This window comes from Phoenix dactylifera, chromosome 14, assembly GCF_009389715.1.
Source record: "Phoenix dactylifera cultivar Barhee BC4 chromosome 14, palm_55x_up_171113_PBpolish2nd_filt_p, whole genome shotgun sequence".
NCBI classification, from domain to species: Eukaryota; Viridiplantae; Streptophyta; class Magnoliopsida; order Arecales; family Arecaceae; genus Phoenix; species Phoenix dactylifera.
Window position 1 is genome coordinate 9,196,358 of NC_052405.1, and position 18,525 is coordinate 9,214,882.

The 18,525-nt window shown below is 39.0% G+C and overlaps 2 protein-coding genes across 5 annotated transcripts; both read right to left on the bottom strand.

Annotated features, from left to right (window-relative positions):
- Window positions 1-1,625: 1,625 nt before the first annotated feature.
- On the bottom strand, window positions 1,626-13,747 carry LOC103704793 (zinc finger CCCH domain-containing protein 16). Of its 4 annotated transcripts, none has more exons than XR_001879310.3 (10): window positions 13,290-13,747; window positions 12,124-12,285; window positions 11,878-12,015; window positions 11,608-11,766; window positions 7,697-7,789; window positions 5,861-5,977; window positions 5,558-5,632; window positions 5,254-5,477; window positions 3,143-4,221; window positions 1,626-2,128 (listed from the first exon to the last, which is right to left on the bottom strand). XR_001879310.3 is itself a non-coding variant. In XM_008788235.4 (9 exons), the coding sequence occupies exons 1-9, from the start codon at window positions 13,650-13,652 to the stop codon at window positions 3,195-3,197; spliced, it is 2,361 nt and encodes a 786-aa protein (XP_008786457.2). In that variant the 5' UTR covers window positions 13,653-13,747; the 3' UTR covers window positions 2,990-3,194. The 4 variants fall into 4 exon arrangements, 1 of the variants encoding a protein (XP_008786457.2); XR_603677.3 differs by having other exon boundaries at window positions 3,143-4,224; XR_603678.3 differs by having other exon boundaries at window positions 1,626-2,134; window positions 3,143-4,224.
- A 2,627-nt stretch (window positions 13,748-16,374) lies between these two features.
- Window positions 16,375-17,883, bottom strand: LOC103704792 (probable carboxylesterase 18). Its single transcript, XM_008788233.4, has one exon. It carries the CDS (start codon window positions 17,710-17,712, stop codon window positions 16,660-16,662), a length of 1,053 nt encoding a protein of 350 aa, XP_008786455.2. The 5' UTR covers window positions 17,713-17,883; the 3' UTR covers window positions 16,375-16,659.
- Between the last annotated feature and the right edge of the window lie 642 nt (window positions 17,884-18,525).

Consider the following 18,525-nt stretch of genomic DNA (forward strand, 5'->3'; position numbering starts at 1 on the left):
GCGGAATATCCGCTTTGCCAGGATCTCCCCCTTGTCTCGCCCTTCTCCATCTCTCTTCTTTGCTTCCTCGAGACTTATTCTGCTTGGCCCTTTTGCCAAAGCAAGAGGATCAATTATATCCGCATGAAAGAATAGTTCCAAGTTTCTAAGTCTGAAGGCTAAAGGGGTATGATGGAAAAACAAAAAAAAGAACGTGATGGAACAAAGAATCCTTATCATATCCTCGCCATATGAAAGTTCAAAATAAGACAAATATACTCCAATGCCTTCACATTTTCAAACTCTTGGTATCCTACCTGTTTGCTGTCAACTTTGTAACTAAAGTGCAACCATGCTCTCTCCCAACTGTGAGAATTTAGCGCTTTAAGTGTTCAATATGACATAGAAATTTGATGGCATTAAGGGGCAAACCTACGAGACAACTTGCTATGATAAGAGTGACTTCCAAACCTGCAAGGCAAGTCCCATACCACATCATATTGGCGTACCAAATTAACCTACATGATATTTCAGCATTAAACCTAAATTCCCAAGTGATGATTTGCACATCACACCTCAATCAAGCCGTCATCCATTTCCATTTTGCAATAACTATCTCTTGAGTATATTCTGAAGTTGAGTTCCTATTTTGAAAGAGAGCATCTATAATAGTAGCATCAGTAATTGAAGAAAACAAAGTAATAAACAGATTGAACCCAACCCCTCCCCCCAATCTACGCATTGGTTTTTCTGTACACCTTATTCTCTGCTATTGCAAACAAGTAGGAATTTTACATAAAACAGAAAAAAGTAGAAGAAAAAAAGTAGAGTCAGACTGTTTTGATCTTGAAGCAATCACTATCTAAAAGAAACTCGGGCAGTGTAGAATCTGATTCTCCTGACAGGCATATAAGAACCCAAACTGGTTCGGTTGCCTGAGAACAGTTGCACATTCTTAGCATCATGCTCCCTCAAGTTACTTTCAAGTGGTACATACGATATTACAACAATTATGCAACTCTTATATAAAAAGTAACGCTTTCTTAATGTCCATAAAGCTTGTACAGTGACACTTGAAAAAAGAATTAAAGCCATTATTAAACACGAATATTTAAGATTCCTAGGAATTAGATAAATATGATTAAGTGTCATGGGTAAAAGAGAGAACAAATCAGATGGGGATTGGTTCCTCCCATACATGGCCTTTTAAAAGCAGAAACCTTGCCAATGGCTGGGCCCTTAACATGTGGAAAGATCAAAATAGGTCCCACTAGCCCTGGTTGAATGGTATCTCCCTGGAAGCCATCAACAATTACTTTATTCACATTCTCCACCTCTACAAAATTCAAACAACCAAGGATTCTACCAAGTGATCCAATTACAAACGTACATCTAGAAAGAACCTCCCCATGGATGGCAATGAACCAATATTTCAGCTTTTGAAGCAGGAACTATGAACTTTTATCAGAGCACCACCTTTTACCTCAAGAGGAGTGAAAAAAAAAAGCTACAACATGCAAGAAGAAACACCGGCACAGTCCAGAGTTCTGCATTTAGAATTGGCTGATCTGAATGTTCCATTTTGCCGGTGTTGGCAGGTTTAATGGTCAGCATATAATTGCAGGAATTACAGGGAGATGGAGGTATATATACACAATATCAGTGTAATCTTTTATCAGAAATTAAAAAATTTAGAAATCAACATACAACTTAGCAGTTTATATCTCATGTAATAAGAATGTAAAAGAAAATATCCTAATCATCAACCTGGTACCAGCATATAACCAGCCATTTGAATGCACTGACAAGTCCCCAGCTAAAATACCAGAAATAAGAACGTGATGACAAAAGGCATGGCCTGCTCACATTCAATGGACTTGTTCTGGATGGAAAGGCCACTCATTGCATTACTTTATATATACAAGAAAAAAAGGTAATAACTCAGAGAGCTTGCTATACAACCTAGCAGTTGCATTTGGTCATCACAGCAAAAGGGTTAGTGCAAATCATCATGTAACAGCGCCACTGCTTGCTGAAGCAAAAACAGAGAGGTGTAGCCCAGCATATTAAGGTGTAGCTCAGGTATCAGTTCAACGTCTGAGGATTGTTTGGTTGAGTGACATCACTAGGTGCCCAGAAAGTCAGGTACCTGCCACTTATCAATTGTTATATGACGTGAGCGCTTCAAGAATACAAATATTGAAAGTGCTAGAGCCTGTAAAGTTATAAAGAAAAACCATGAGCACAACAATGCACCAATCCAAACTTAACAGACAGCCAGAAGACTTATAAAATTAATCAACTTTCTTAAACTTTCCAAGTTAACCTGAATCCAATGTTCAACAGGTCCCCTCACAGACTCTTGCATGACTAAGAGTTAACTAAATGACTGATGAAGCCATTACTCAAACAATAATGAGGACCTGGTTGCTTGTTTTGTTATCACTGTCCAATCAAGGAGGTCCTACTGCAACAGATAACAGAGTGACATGAGATGCTGAGCATTATGATTGACCACTCTAGGAGAGATTGAACATTAGGGGTAAATGGGCTAGTTTGTCCAGTCAGTCTGAACAGCAGAGCTGAGACAATCCAGGCTCAGGCTCCTTATTTTTAGGCCTACACTTGAAAACTGAATGAATTGAGGACTAGCTTGGGCTTAAGAACTTAGGTTAAATAAATCAGGCCCAAAACTGAGCCACAACCAGTCCAAAAATGAGCCCAAACTTGGGCTGCTTCAGGCAAGGCATATCCGAGCCAGTATAGGTCAGAACTAAGGTTTCAGCCCCAAGCTACAGTCAGGCCTCGAACCGGCCTCGTCCAGCATATTTGCACTCCCATGATGAACATTGGAAATACGATATAAGCCCATAAAACAATAAATTCAGAAATTTTATAAGTAAACAATCAGCCCAGCTCTTGCCAGCCATGTTTGTGAGCAGGATTGACAGGAAGTTCAAATATGGCATTCTCCCAAACTTGAAAGCTTCTGGCATTTGTGAGAGACTTATTTAATAGGAAATACAAGAGCATCAAGTTCTCTGAGTCAGGTAAGGTTTGAGTTGTATGCTGTTACTGGAAAAATTAGTGTTTGATCATATTTTCAATTTTCAGTTCACAATAAAATGTATAACCTTGAATTGAAAAAAACAGTGTTATGTACCATTTTCTTGCACATATAGTACACAATTGAATCCTCGGGAGTCATGACTGCTTCAGTGACTACTGTCCCTCTTCAAACTGCCCGAACACTGGATGGGTGTGCGGCTTCTTGAATTCTTTTTGTAGGGCCTCCTATTCAACTCTGCACCGTCAGAATCAGAAGTACTAATTTCTCCACCATTTTTTCTGTACTCATCTTTCCTTTGGTGATGTTTTCTCTTTCCACCACTTCTACTATGTTTCCTATAGAATTCACTGCTATTGCTTGGTAAATGGTGATCAGTATCTTCCTGATCAGAATTTTTATCTGTGGATCTCCAATCATCTGCAGAATCATCAAAATAATCTCTCTGACTTCCAGTCCTCTGTTTTCTCAATTTACTATTCTCATCATCACTTTCATATTTATGGGATTTATGACTTTTCTGATGCTGCGAGTTATATTGATAATATTCTCTTTTCTCACTCAGGCGTTTATCTTTCTTTGTTCCATGCACACTGGATGAGTCTCTGTTGGAACCAACATCATCAGAACAATATCCCCCATTATACCGCTCTTCATCAATTGTAAGTCCGCCACCAGTATTCTCACTTGAAAGGTTTTTGCTTGGCTCTCTGTTATTAGAATCATTGCCCCATTGCCAATTAGATGATCCATGTTCCTTCTTATGTGTTTCATGGGATTTGGATTTATGATGCTTCTCTGATTTGCTTAGCCCAGTGGAGTAAGTCCCTCTTTCCTTCCTAGACAAGTCTTCTGTTGTAGGTTTCCTCTTATAATGATAATCAAATCCGTTCTTCTCTTCATATTTCCAGTGTCGTTCAAGGAAATCTATATCTGTTGTCTTGGAGATGCCTTCATCTGAATCATGACAGGACAAATAATACCTTACTTCAGACTTGTTTTCCTCAGATGGTTCATGCTCATCCAGAAAAGCTATTTCTTTTCTCCTCCTATTAGAGTGCTCTCTCCTGATTGAGTGCCTCCTATATTCATCTCTCTCTATATCTGGATCTTCTCTGATGGAACCACCACCCCGCATGTCTGTCTCGCAGTCAATAGAACTTCTTGAATGACGCCTACTACATCCATACAAGAACGTCAATAATAAGAATAAAAATGAACAGGCTAGAATGAAAAGAAAAAAAAATATATAAGATGTGCTTTAGTGAAAAAAAGTTTCAGTATCCAAAAGCTTCACACTGATTCTGATGATATACAAGGTAATAAAAATTAGTATTAAAGTGAAATTGTAATAACATACAAGTTCATGATGCTGAATAAGATCAATACTGATATCTGTTGCACTTGGTTACAAGTAATCTCTTGATTAATAGAATAACCACAATAATAAGTTGTACTGTAATAGTTAACTATCAAACATTTATGGAGCCTGGAGATGAAGGAGCATCTCTCGAAGGTTCTAGTAATTGAGGGCAAACATGGAGGGAGCGGCCGGGGACAGAGAGTTACTAGAGCAACCTTCTTTCTTGGCACTTTCAGAGAGTAAGAAATTTCATCAGCAGTTTCAGCTTGGGGAAGGGGGGCGGGGGTTGCGCGGTGGTGCAAGAGAGAAAAGAGAGATATAGAAATGTTTGAGAAATGAAAGGAAAGCAAAACCTGACAATTGAACATCGATAAACACAATGATATCCGAATCCCTTAAGTTCCTTGTCCTCTTCCCTTTCTTCTTTCAAATAAAAATTCTTACCCTCTTTACCTCCTCCCTGTCATCCCCTTCCGCTTCTTTGTCTTCGTCCTTCTAGTTCTCTCGCTCCTGTTCTAGAACTAACCAAAAAGTTCTTAACCCAATTGTTTAATTAGACAAAAATGTCTCCATATCTTAAGCTTTTAAAATTATTTTCTCAAATAAAGACCACATAATAAAGTAAAATACATTTATAGATATGAGTGGTCTGTTTTTAATATAACAACTTAGTGATTGTTAGGGAATTCACATTTCAGATGCTCAAGAAGGCCCCTAAATCGTTTGCGTAGGCAATCAAGTGGCTCACCACCAGCAATCAACTAGGCAACTTATAATTCTTGTATATTTGTAGTTGAAATCTGAATTTAAATGAAAGAACAAACTGCACCCAATGTTGATAAACCTGTTGTCTGTTGGTATTTTCTTTCTGTTCGAACCCCTGGACTTCTTACGATCTTCTAGCTCCACTTGCTTGTCATACACTGATTCATCTGAATGGCCAAATAGAGCAGCCATATTTTTAATCCAGTATTTAGGTGGAGGATTATCCCAATCAGCCCACTCATAATCCCCTCCAGGGTTGCGAAAGCAATGAATGAAATTGCAAGCAGTTCCATGAGAGCAAGTCTGTCAAAGAAACACAAATCACTATTTGGGGAAAGCAGCCTTTAATGTCAGAGTATAATCACCAAAGACTATCTGGTTACCTTTAGCCTTGATTTCATGTATTCCCCACATATAGCAACCTTCCATCTCGTGATAGCAACAAACTCACATATTATCTAATTCAGAAAAGTGATCGTTCAGAGCAAAACTGATAAGTACAAGAATTAGGAAGATTCTACAAAGGGGCTACATATACTTTTCAACTGCTTGCTGCTGGCTTACTAGCAAAGCTATGCATGGATATGTGCATGCAAGGGAAATGCCTTTGAATCTACCAGCAGAAGATGAAGATATCAAACTTTACAAATGAAGACTTATAAAAAACAAGTGACTGTGCAAGGTACCTGTTTCCCAGCATAATAACGGCCATTCATGTTAGTGTAAGCAAGCAGGGCCGAATCCAGGGACTTGTAATGCACATACACATTTCCACGTAGATGGTGAGAGCCATTCCTGCACACCTAGACAAAATAGGTTGGAATTGACATTTTGAATAGCAAGCTAACATGGCAAAATAAAATGAGATCAGCAATATAAAAAGCAGCCTAAAGCCTTTTTCTCTCTTCATTTGTTCCTTCAATATCTAATTTCACTGATCATCAGAAATTGGGTGATAAAGAAGATCAAGGTTTTGTTTCCGGAAAACTCACATCCAGTTCCTAGAATCTGTATCGGCTACATATTTAAATCAGATACACATCAGAAACTTGGATACTATTAAATTTTTATTTGCAGATTTCATTCTTTTCTAAGGTTGGTCAAGAATACAAGTTTCAAAATAACTTCGAAAAACATTATTTTTCAGAAATTCTTAAGCTAACTAGGAAGTTTGGTTGATAACCATGCATATCAGAAAGCCCTAATATATAGTATATTTTAATATTTTATTTTGTACAATATTGAAAAATATATTTTTTTATTAACATTATCTTTTCTACATATCCCTGTATCTCTTCTTTTTTTTCCCTCTTAACAAGTTGGAACTCGATTCTCATGTCCATGTCCATGCATAACTGGGTCCAGGTGCTTAATAAGCAGTGTAACAATGAGAATGATGGGTTCCAAGTTCCAACATGATATAACAAGAGAGTGCATAATAGGAAAACTAAGAATTGCTCAATAATGAAGAAAAAGAAAGAGATCCCAAGCTGTTTTACCCTGTCCTTTTTCATAATTGCATGTGCAGGTTCTGATTCTGCAGCTAAAACCAAAAGGACTCACAAAGGCAAGAAACTTGAATTCATAAATAAGGAATTAAAGAGGAATGCAAGACCTATAAAAACTGCTTTAATGTTGTAAAAAGATATAAAAAAAATTTTATTTGGCAAAGTATTAAGGTTTTGATACGAATGAATGACAAACAAAGAGGAAAAACAACCTTGGTTGGATGTAACATGCATGAGTAAAATAGGACCATGCTTGTTGGTTGTCGATATAGTTATTTTGGCGGTTGGACCATGCATGAGTAAAATAGGACAAGTGTAAGCACTAACAATATGGAACCCATAAAAAAATTTGCATGTCCAAGGTAGGAGTGAAGCATCACAGCTAGTTGCTGGGACCAAATAGAAGTGACTGGTTCAGGCCACTAACACATAAAGTTCATAAGTGCATAGTTCCAGATATCCAAAGCAAAGGGCAAGTTCAGGTCAATTCAGCACCATCGCAGGTGGAAAACATGTATGAAGAAGGATAGTAAATTAGAGTAAAAGTCTGAATGAAGGAAAAAAAAATTACGTCAATAACTGCGATCAAAATCACAAAATATAGCAAGACAATTAAAATGGATGGAAAATATGATTATTATTGTTATGTAAAATAAAAAAATAAAAAAATGGCAAGTTTGTTAATACACAACAGCCAAACTATCTTAAACGATGCATGAGACTTGACCAAGTTTTTTGGAGATTTACTTGTGTGCTGCTAGCAATTATGCACTCAAAACAAGGTGAGACAATTAGTTAATATTGTTTATTTATGTCAAAACCTATTTTTCGCTTCCAATTTAAAATTTATCAATTTCATCAACGTCTATAACCTTATAAAACATTGTCATTAGTAGTTATTGAAATAGTATTCTCATACAAATAATAGGAAAAAGAAGATGAAGAAGAAAGAGAACTCAAATATAGTTGAACTCGTAACAGCTCTGAAGCAAAAGAAAAGTAACATTAACAAACCTTGAAATTAACAAGTTCGCCAAACTTCAGGAATTCTGTATGCACATCCTCATAAAATTCTTCATAACAATGTTCAACCTCTTCATCTGTATACTGTAATATGTGTAACCCGGGAGTAGTCCCAACATACAAGAAGATTAAACATGTATCAGATGTACAAGTATCATAAGCATTGTTCCAATGACTGTGTATAAATTGTTTTGAAAAAATTATAATATAAGATTCGAAGAATGAGAATTTTTTTTTTAAAAAAAGAACTAGTTAACATGGGAGGAATGAATCAATTCAAGGGATTCAGTAAATATTTTCAAATTCTGCCAGACAAGCCGCACCAACCCAAGACATTTTTCAAGCATAAACTCTTGCAGATACAACTGACTCTTCAATATTTTCAAAATCTATGAGAATTAACACCATAAAATAATAGACTCAAGCTGAAGCGACAACAAGATCACAAGAATCTTCTGATTTCCATTGTTGTGTCGATGCAACAATAACATCCATAATCCAGCCCAACTGCAGCCACTATGACTACAAAATCAAGTTCCTCTTGAACCATACCTCCCATCATGGTACCACCCATACGGGACATTCCATACTGTACCGATGCAGAACCGGGATGGTTCCTAGGTACGGCTTGTTAAATGAGCCAAACCAGTCAATACCAAACCAAGCTGAGAGGCACTGCCCTACACAGCATGGCACCTACTTATATCACCTCGTTTCGTATGGTACCATGGCTGGGAGAGAAAAGTGTTGGAAGCTCGTGGTAGGACGAAGCACCATATGAATTGTACCGTACGGAACCGGTAATGAGCCGGTAAGGTTCCCGCTTCCAGTTTTGCAGACCTTGACTCCCATTTCATTTAACTTAGTGATAAGAGTTTAAGCCTATGATGCAAAACTAAACTTTCATGCAAGTAATGCTACACAAAGATTAACTTGAAGGTTAAAAGGTCGAGAATGAGACTGGTTTACCACAAAATTACACCTTGCATTAACACATAAAACTCATTTCCCAGGTGGAGTACCAATGAGTTTCTTGACTGGTGCTCCAAGAGAATATAAAGACTCGAAGCAGTAAAACATGATTTTGAATAATTTCTAGGCAAATTATTGACTCAAAGGTTGACTCGATCTTGGTCAATGTGAACAACTTTCCAATAAAGTAGGAGTTCTTAGATATTATTATGTATCACACAAAGAGGGATTCTAATAAGGTGGCTAATCGGCTAGCCAGATATGCATTGAAGTTACCTTTTGACCAAAAAAAGCAAAGCTAGCTATATTAGTGGCTATAAGTTGCTTGATTGCAAGTATAATGTACAGCCTTATCATGTAAATGCAAACTTACAGGCATTGTAAAGAGATGCAGATTATGCAAATACTGTGAAACTTAAATGATATATAAGATGCTATGAGTAGAAGTTATATATTAGTGTTTGTGCCACCAGCACTCTATGCATAAAATTCTTATGTCCTCATCTATGTTAGACACTAGACACAGGTTCCAAGTGTCTTAAGTGTCCTCAGGTGTCGGACATGGAAACCTTCAAATATCTAGGCATAAGGGCACGATATCGTATCTATATGTATGTGTGTGTGTCGTATTTTTTTTTTTTTTGATACTTATTTGAAAAACGAGAATCTTAGAATTATAGATGCTATTTAAAAAAATAATGGAATAGCCATGAGTTTCCAAGTTGTTTAATTTATTTGCTAGGTTCACTTAGAGGCTATTTGGATTCCTTTAAAGTGGAGTGGCCTGTGGCTCAATACAGGTGCAAACCAGCCCATTGTTTGGATGTCCGCAACTAAAATTGCACAAGTTGAGTTGTGCATTGGGCTGCAACTCAGGGCCATCTTGTGATAGGTCAACTTGCAGTCTTAAGCAGACCTGGAACAAGTTGCAACCGCTTGAGTTGGTCTCTTAATTTTAAAAAATAATTTCTCTCGTCCTCCTTCCCTTCCCCTCTCCTCCGCCGCCCTGTTTCCAAGTCCTCATAGCCACCCTCAATGCCACCGTCAGCCCCTATCACCTTTGAGAGGCCCGCAGCCGCCTCCTTCACCTCAGATTTCATTGCATTGCCTTCCTCTTCCACTCCATCTCCTCCTCCCTTTTCGCTGCCTAGCCCTTTTGCCCCTCTCCTTCACCTTCTCCTTCCTCCTTAAGGCCCACACTGCCACCTGTTTCCTTGCCCATGGGTGCCAAACTCCATGCCCAGTTCCTTGCCCATGGGTGCCAAAGTCCATGCCCAGTCCCTTGCCACTGGCAGCTTTGATGTCTACCTCTTTGTGCATAACACCCTCATCTTCATGTATATCGAGTGCTTCGACCTGGCATTCAATTCCAAGGTATTCAATGAAATGTCTTTTTAATGGAATGCCTGTCAGAAATACCCCTCTTTTTAACAAACGCTCCTCCAAATACAAGAAGTGAGCTTCTTTGCAAGCCGACTATTGCAACTTAAATTGCGGTGCAACTTGAGTTGTAGTACAACTTCAACTATAAGGCTCCAAACAGTCTCTTAAGATGTGCTGAGATAATTAGATTAACAATTAGCTGTGATATATTCATATTTAGAACATAATGATATTTCACTTAAAATTTTTTATATAATCTTGACAATTTTATATTAAACATATAAGGACACTTTGCTTGAAATTTGCAAGAACTAAGGGATAGTTACTAAAATTATCCTACCATCAGCAAGACACATCAAAGTGGAGCATCCAACTATGTCGTGTTTTGTCATGCCATGTCCAAGCATCCAAAAGTGTTGACACTTCCAAACAACTTCAAATAAATTATCTAGGTAATATATGTCCTCATACAAAATGCATCCCCTTAATGCATAATCAAGCAACTATATCTTGGCCCATCATTTTAAGTCTGCTTCACAAGTTCTTTCATGTCAAATCTTTTGTGGCAATTTCCCAACTAGGATTTTCACAATTTTCATAATTATATCGTGTCAGAAACTGATACTTAAACGACATGACCATCATAGTCACACAAAAAGACTCTGTCACCTGTGAACTTAATATTCCTGATAATATCTTCGACTGTGGAACATCACCAATAGTTCAACAAACAGGAAATGACCAGAGAACTACTGAATGTTAAGGAGTTGTCCATCAATAATATTGAGAAGTCAATACTCAAAGATATGTTGGATTCAAGAAAGTGTTAAATAGTCAAAAATCTGTCAGGACATGGATACCTCAAGCTTGAATCAAAAGGCATCATAGATTTTTAGGAGTAACAAGTATAAAAGAGAAAAGAGGGATCTTGATAAAATATTCTTTGCAAGAATGACTGAATATAAAAGAAATTATCAAATATAGCTGAATTAAAAGTTAAAACAAGCTCAGATACAACTATTACAAATTGCACAAGTAGCACAGGATACAGAAGCCTCAGAAATGCTAATCTCCATCCTCAGCCAAGGCCAATTCTCCATTACATTGTACCTTGAGATGAATTTCTGGTGTAGATTTTGTTAAAGAACACTTGGTGGTGTTGTAAGATATCATAAAACTAGGCCATATATCACATACAATAAACCCAACAAGTCCATGCACATGCAGTAGACGGTATAATCTTGTAGTTTCTAAAATGGCGCAATTAGAAATAGACGACTTTGTTACACTATCCTATCAAACACTTTTTTTCAAACAGATTAGTACCACAATGCTAACTGGGTAGCCTTTCTTCATTACTATGACAAAACATGATCAAGTTACTTTGCAGCTTGTCATGTTTGCAGATATGGTAAAAAGCATTTATGACCATGGAGGGGACATTACAAAAGGAAATAAAATGCAAGTACAAGATGTCATTTGCAGATGAAACTAAAGAGCAATATCAGGATACCACATTAGCCACAGGAGAGTATCATCTTACAAACCTCAAGCCCCTCATCTTGCTCCCAAGCAAGTCCTGGGCCACTGTACATATTTTTGATGAGCAATGTGCAAGAATTATCAGGATGAAAATGAACTCTACTGCAACGTGACCCGAAACGACAGGCTCCGGTCTTAAGGTGAAATGGACAGTGAGCTTTATCCTAGAAAAAGAACAGACATAAGAAGTTTAAAGTGAATGTGGAGGGCAGAAATGATTTAGATGGCCGGAGTATTTGTGATTTAAAAGAAAGACAAAGTTTCAAGAAACACACTTGCTCAGTTCCAAAATTTGGAATCTGTTGAGCAGCTTTGTCAAGTACTTTTTGTGCTGACATAGATGGCCCATTCTTGTAAGAAGCAAAAGCTACATACTGTGGAGGAAGTGGATTTGATGTGGGTCTCTCATCATCCTGCAATAGCTTTCATCAAAGTTTAGAGCATATCCAGATTCCAAAGTTGTCTAAAAGTAGATGCCTGACCACCAAAAAAAAAAAAACTTTATTTGAGCAAAGTATAACCTCTTTAATTGGCTGTCTATCAGCACCTTTCTTTGCAACTCTAACCCTTTTCTTCTTCACTGTGATTTCATTTCCTTGCCAGATGATTTCTGCAGGCCCTTCTTCAACATATTCCCATTCATCACCTTCTTCCAACTCATCTGCACGCTCTTTCTGCTGATTCTGTTATGTCTCCAAATTGAATGCAAAAGAAGGAAGTCACATGAAATTGATCACCAAAATTTTCGATACGAAGCACTAAAAAATAATAACAAGACGTACACTCTCATTTAGCAAACATATTTGCAAAAGTAGGTCAAAAATGTACTGCATGCATTTTGTTGCCCATTCATATGTTTTCTATGTTGTTACAGAATGGTCATCCCAATGGTGCTATGCATGACCATCAGCTAAGCCACATGACAGTTACTACCTTCAACTGGTCAAATGACAATGTTGACATACTATACATTTTGTAAGAGAAGAAAGGAAATATAAACTACAAATCAACTAATTTATGATCACTGACTTCTAATCCATGTTTCTTTCCTCTCCAGCACACGGAAGCAATATTCATCCAATTTTAGACATTAACACCCCATATTCACTCAGGTGTCAACACCCTGTCCAAAGGAACAGGCAATTGGTTTGATATGTCCAATTACAATACAAAATGTTACCCATCTCAAAATTATAAAGGCATTCATAGCAATGTATTTCCAGCTAATCATTTGAACCTCTCTCTCTCTCTCTCTCTCTCTCTCTCTCTCTCTCTCTCTCTCTCTCTCTCCATCCACGGCAAGAGTAACTCAACACATATAACGAATTGATCAATTCTACTACATTCCAACATTTGAATCAGCAAAAAAACTAGGAATTCTTTTTTAAGATAAATCCAATAGAAACCTCTCGACCATCCATCTCCTCTTTCTTGACCAGCAAAAGCACATAGTAATGTATCAAGAAAACAATGAAATATAGTCATTTAATGCTGAATTCAGTATGCCGAACTAACTACCAACCACCGAGAGCAAAAATTAATTTTTTTTTCCCACATCAGAACTGAAAAAACTAATTAGAGCTAGAACTTTTGGCTATCATATTAAGTAATATGGATTCAAACAATTCTTAGGGGAAATAGAAGAAGTAGACGGAAAACTAATGAGGAAATTAGGGGAGATTAGAACCTCCTTTTCTCGCGACTCTTCGAGAAGCTTCTTCCTCCGGGACTCCTCCTCTTCCTCCGCAGCCTTTCGCGCGGCGGCTGCCTCCAACCAGAATCTCTCCCGCTCCTCGAACGCCTTCCTCTCCCTCTCGGCGATCTCGGCCTCCTCCTGCTCCCTCAACCGGAACCTCAGCTGCTCCTCCGGATCATTGGACCGCTCCTCCTCCTCCTCCCGCTCCCGGATCGCCGCCTCCCTCCTCACCTGCTTCCTCTTGAGCTTCTTCACCGCCTTCCGCTTCTCCTTCCTCGCCGCGGCACCGCAGGCGGCAGCGGCAGCTCCCTCCGCCGTCTTCGACTGTCCACCGGCGGCCGACGGATCCGACATCGGCTATGAAATAATCGGGGAAGAAATCGAAGGAATTTTTAGGCTCGAGACAGCCAGAAATTAGGTCAGCTGAAATCGAAACGGGACGAGAGTGTGAAAAAAAAAAAAAAAGAAAAGAGCCACCAAGGTAGTAGCCTGATGGTAAGGGGGCAATAATTCCGCCCAAGTTGCCCGGGTTCGAAACGCGCGGGCGTCGATTAAATTAGGGGACCGGATGCCCCACGCCCGGCTGGCTTGTTGGCGGTTATGCTTTCCTTCCACTTGTACCAAGGTGGCGCTGGGGTGACGTACCCACACGTGAGGTGGTGAACCCAGTGGGGTGAGCCCACGGGTCGGGGAAGGCACGCGAAAACCTGCGACCTGTATCGAACATTCCCTGGTGGAAGGGGGGCCCAGTAATGGGGCTGCTACGCGGGTAGGCTGGTCCCTCCCCCTCCCCTCCTTTTTCTCACCAAAAAAAAAAAAAAAAAAGAAATCTCAAAAAAATAAATGAGGAGATTGGAGGCGATATGAACGGAGTAGTTAATGGGCTGCTCGGTCCGGCCCTCACAGAGGCCTGCTTAATTTACGATCCATGGTTCAAACTAGGCCTTCTAGTCGGTAACCTTTTGCATATAAACAATTCTCAATTTTTTTTATATATAAAACATATAAAATATTTTCTACTATATAAAAATATGAAATCTATACATATTAAAATACATGTCCCATTACATATTAAAATCCTATATATTTTAATATTAACATATTCCATATGTATAGATATATTATAGAACATGTATTAATATATTAAAATATTATTATATGTTCTACGATACTCATAATATTTAATATAATAATAGTATGAGCATGTATTGAATGAATTAATCATGTTATCATATTATTTTTATTCTATCAATATTTAGATAATGTTATTTATAATATATAGTAGGAATATGACCATATTCTCGTTGATTAAAATAATAATGTTTGAACATTAATTATTTTGTTACTATCTAATAAATATAAATTATTTTTTTATAAAATTATGGAAAAAATTATATAGTTTTTAATAAAATTATGCTATTTTATTATTAATTTATTTATAATTTAACTAATAGCTTATATTGGTTTTCAATACTGAAACACTAGTCATTGTCAATAATAAAATAAGAAACTTAAACAATTTTACTTTTTGAACTCATTATTATTTATTGAATACAAATTATTATTTTATTAGTAATATTTTTTACAGTGTTTGTAATGTTTCAGGTTAGCATCCATAGAGCCATGAGCAAACTTTTTATAGATCAAAGTAATGTATCCGAAGACTAGGGTTAAGAAAGGATGATGATTAGGAATATATATATATATATATATAATTAAAAAGTTAACACATTATAAGAAAGGGGACATCCCATGTATGCCTCCAAAATTCAGATATTTAATAGATGGACCATTTCACAATTTTGGACACCCAAAACCGGTATTAGCAGAAAAATTAATTTACAACACACATTGAGTACAAAGTCTATCTTTTTGCACCATCAAATTCTAATAAATTTTTCGCCAAGCTAACCAATTGATTATACATCAATCTCATGGCGGAAAATCTATTTCTGCAAGAAAATATAGAACCTGTGTGTGCTTCATTTTAATTCTTCCATTCATAACTTGCAAAAAAGCATCTTATAGATAAAAGATAAAAGATTTTCGAACATGTAAAGTGTCAACGTAATAATAATGCAATAACATGCTTCATGAACGCTATTCCACAACATTTCCCGGACCTTCCCAAGATCCTCCCATATTCCCCCCTTTCTTTATATCTTTCCAAGACCCACTCCAAGCCAAAGTCATTACTAAACCTCCTAGACAAACTATCATCCATAAATCACGGCCATAAAATCAAGAAAAGAATATTCAACAAAATATAAATTACAACCAAGAAGAGCAAACCCATAGTTCCGTGTTCTCATATCAACAAATCATAAGAAATTAAAAATAAATGAAAGATTTCCTTCCAGAAAGATAAAACCGCAGAGCTAATCTTATGCTACATAACATGTAGCCAGTAAGTATTATAACTAGCTAAACCATACCAAGTTTTGTAGGAGCAAGTGGATCAACGGGTGAATTTTTCTCACGGGATTTGGAGGCATTCACCAGATTTTGTTTAAAATTTTTGTTAGAAATAGTGTCAAATTTTAGCAAGATGTCTATATTTAAGATAAAATAATTCTAATATATTTTTTATTATTGAGTCCTATTTTGAGTATAATTTTATTTCGAGTTAATGCCTAAAGACCATCTCCTATACATAACATCAAATACATTATATAGAGCAATCTTTTAACATAGTTACAAAATCTCTTGAAAAAAACTTCCTTCATGACCCGAAAAATTCTTCAATCTAGCTTTATGTTTGCTTGATATGTACGATCCCAACAATCAAGCCGCCCTTCATCCTTCCCCTTGCATGACAATCCTCATCCCCAAAACAATCAATCAATCGACATAAGGAAGATACAAAGCAAACTCGTAAAACACTTTGAGAGAGTGCTCCTTTTACAAGTATTCCAGTATCTTATTTTTTATTCGTGTTGTTACAATGCTATCGAGATACTAGCTTTTCTACGGTACATTTTAAAATACAAATTGTATTATATATATATATATAATTTTTTTTTAAGACAATCCGGCTGTGAAGTAGATACAACCTGTAGCATCAGCTCGAAGAAAATATCGTAGCTAGGGTAGGACCAGTTGGATTGATTGATTCCACACTGTATAGAGCCTGATTGGTTAGCCACAAAGAAGGCTATCAGGTTGGTTTTGTCCTCACACCAGATAATTTTCATCACCCAACTACTAAAAAAACAAGGAAAACCAATACCAGCTTCATACCTCACACTTAATGATAAATCAAAAGCAAAGTGCCACACTGAAATCGCATCTTCCAACAGAGTCGAGTTACATTATATTATTCTAATTAACGAATCCCACGATTCCATTCGTAAGAGATCAATCAATCCTTCTCCTTATTCCGATGCTCCTCCACGAAATCCGCAATCTTGGCAATGAGGTTCCCCGACTCCTTCAACTCCGGGAACACGTAGAAGGCGTGGATCGCGTCCGGGTACTCCACCAGCCTCGCCTCCTTCCCCCTCGCCCTCAATCCCTCGTAGTACCTCCTTTGCCAATCCTGGAGTGGATCGAACCCCCCCACGACCACCATCGCCGCCGGGTACCGCTCCTCCAACGCCGCCGCCCGCGGCCCGAAAACATTCACCACCTCATGGTCCCGGTCCGCCCCCTCCGGCAAGAACGCCCTCCACAGCCAGTCCGTCCTTCTCGTCGACACCAGTGGCGCACCCTTCAGCCGGATCTCCGCTTCCGTCCTCTCTTCCCCACCGAAGAACGGTTGGATCGCTACCAGCCCCCCTAGTCGGAGCGTCTTCCACTCGCCGCCGGCGGCCCACCGGCGGGCGACGTGGTGGGCGATGTTGCCGCCGGCGCTGTCGCCGGCGAGGAAGCAGCTGGAGAGATCCACCAGACCGGCGGCGGCGGGGTCGGATCTCGCCAGGCCCCCGCCGTCCAAGAACCGGAGCACGTCCTCACCGTCTTCGTACGGCGCCGGGCACCGGTGCTCCGGCGAGAGACGGTAGTTCACGGACGCGATCACGGCGTTAACCTTCCGGCAGATCCGCCGGCACACCACGTCGTAGGCGCGCCCATCCGGGGATAGGAACGCGAAACCGCCGCCGTGGAAGAAGACGATCAGCGGGATCCGGCCGGCGGCGGCGGCGGCGGCGGGGACGAAGAGACGAAACCAGAGGTTACGGGAGGAGTCGACGGTGATGTCGGCGGTGCGGACGCCAGCGACGGGCTGGGAGGAGGCGGGGGAGCGGGGCTCGAGGAAGGAGAGAAGGCGGCGGTTGACGGTGCCGTCGGAGCGCCGTGAAACGTCGGTGACGGCGGAGAGGACGGAGATGAAGAAGCGCGTCTTCCAGGGGAGCGGCGGGGAGACGGCGTGATGGTGGCGGGGACGGAGCTCCGCTGCCGGGCACTTTTCCGTCATTTTATCCTCGGCTCGTTCTTTTCACGAAAAGTGTATGGTGCGGGCTGGGGCCTGGGAAAGCGGGAATATAATAGGAAGGAGAGAGCACGTGACAAGTCACGTGTCGGCAATTGGGGAGGAAGCAATAATTTCGGCAGCTACGGCTCTTTGATGCCGACAGAGGGTTGGGTACACGTGGTGCGATGGGGTTGGCATAATCCCGTGAAGGACAGGTTGATTAGGATGGGGAATGGCCAAGAGTGGGAATTTATAGTTGAAGAATTAATGATTGGTTGCAAATTGAGTAGATGGGAAAGAAGCTTAGGAAATAATGGTTTTATGCTTAAGGAGATTTAGGATTAATTGGGCTAGGTAAACTTAGGGCCAATTATATATTTGGAGACTTTTACATGATAATCTGATGCATAATAACTGATTAGAAAAACAATTGGGCTAGGTAGATCAAGAGACAATTAGGTGTAACGAGGTTGTTCCATAAGCATCAAGCCAGCACCTAGTTTTTAGTAATTTGAGTTTATACTTATCATACAAAGGGTTTTTGCTTGCGACCATACATGTTTAATATATTTTAATGAAATATGGAAGGGTGTGGTTGGAACTTAGCAAATAATAGATTGCTTTTTTTTGGCGATTAAGATTCAAATTTTTTAAAAAATACCACTCGGTACATGAATCTAAATTTTTGCTTTATCTCTCACATATTGGTTTGAGACAGGCCTTTTGATCTATAAATACCCTTTCACTTTAAATTAATTTCCACACTTGGCACTTGATTGTCGCCGCTTATCAAGAAATGAATGGCCAGCATTAACT

Excerpts from the sequence above, each read along its gene's own strand:
- LOC103704793 (XM_008788235.4), bottom strand. The coding sequence starts at position 13,652 with ATGTCGGATCCGTCGGCCGCCGGTGGACAGTCGAAGACGGCGGAGGGA. Across the intron at positions 12,016-12,123 it reads ATAGACAGCCAATTAAAGAG|GATGATGAGAGACCCACATC; the intron begins GTTATACTTTGC and ends AAGCTATTGCAG. Across the intron at positions 5,978-7,696 it reads GCGAACTTGTTAATTTCAAG|GTGTGCAGGAATGGCTCTCA; the intron begins GTTTGTTAATGT and ends TATTTTGTCTAG.
- LOC103704792 (XM_008788233.4), bottom strand. The coding sequence starts at position 17,712 with ATGACGGAAAAGTGCCCGGCAGCGGAGCTCCGTCCCCGCCACCATCAC.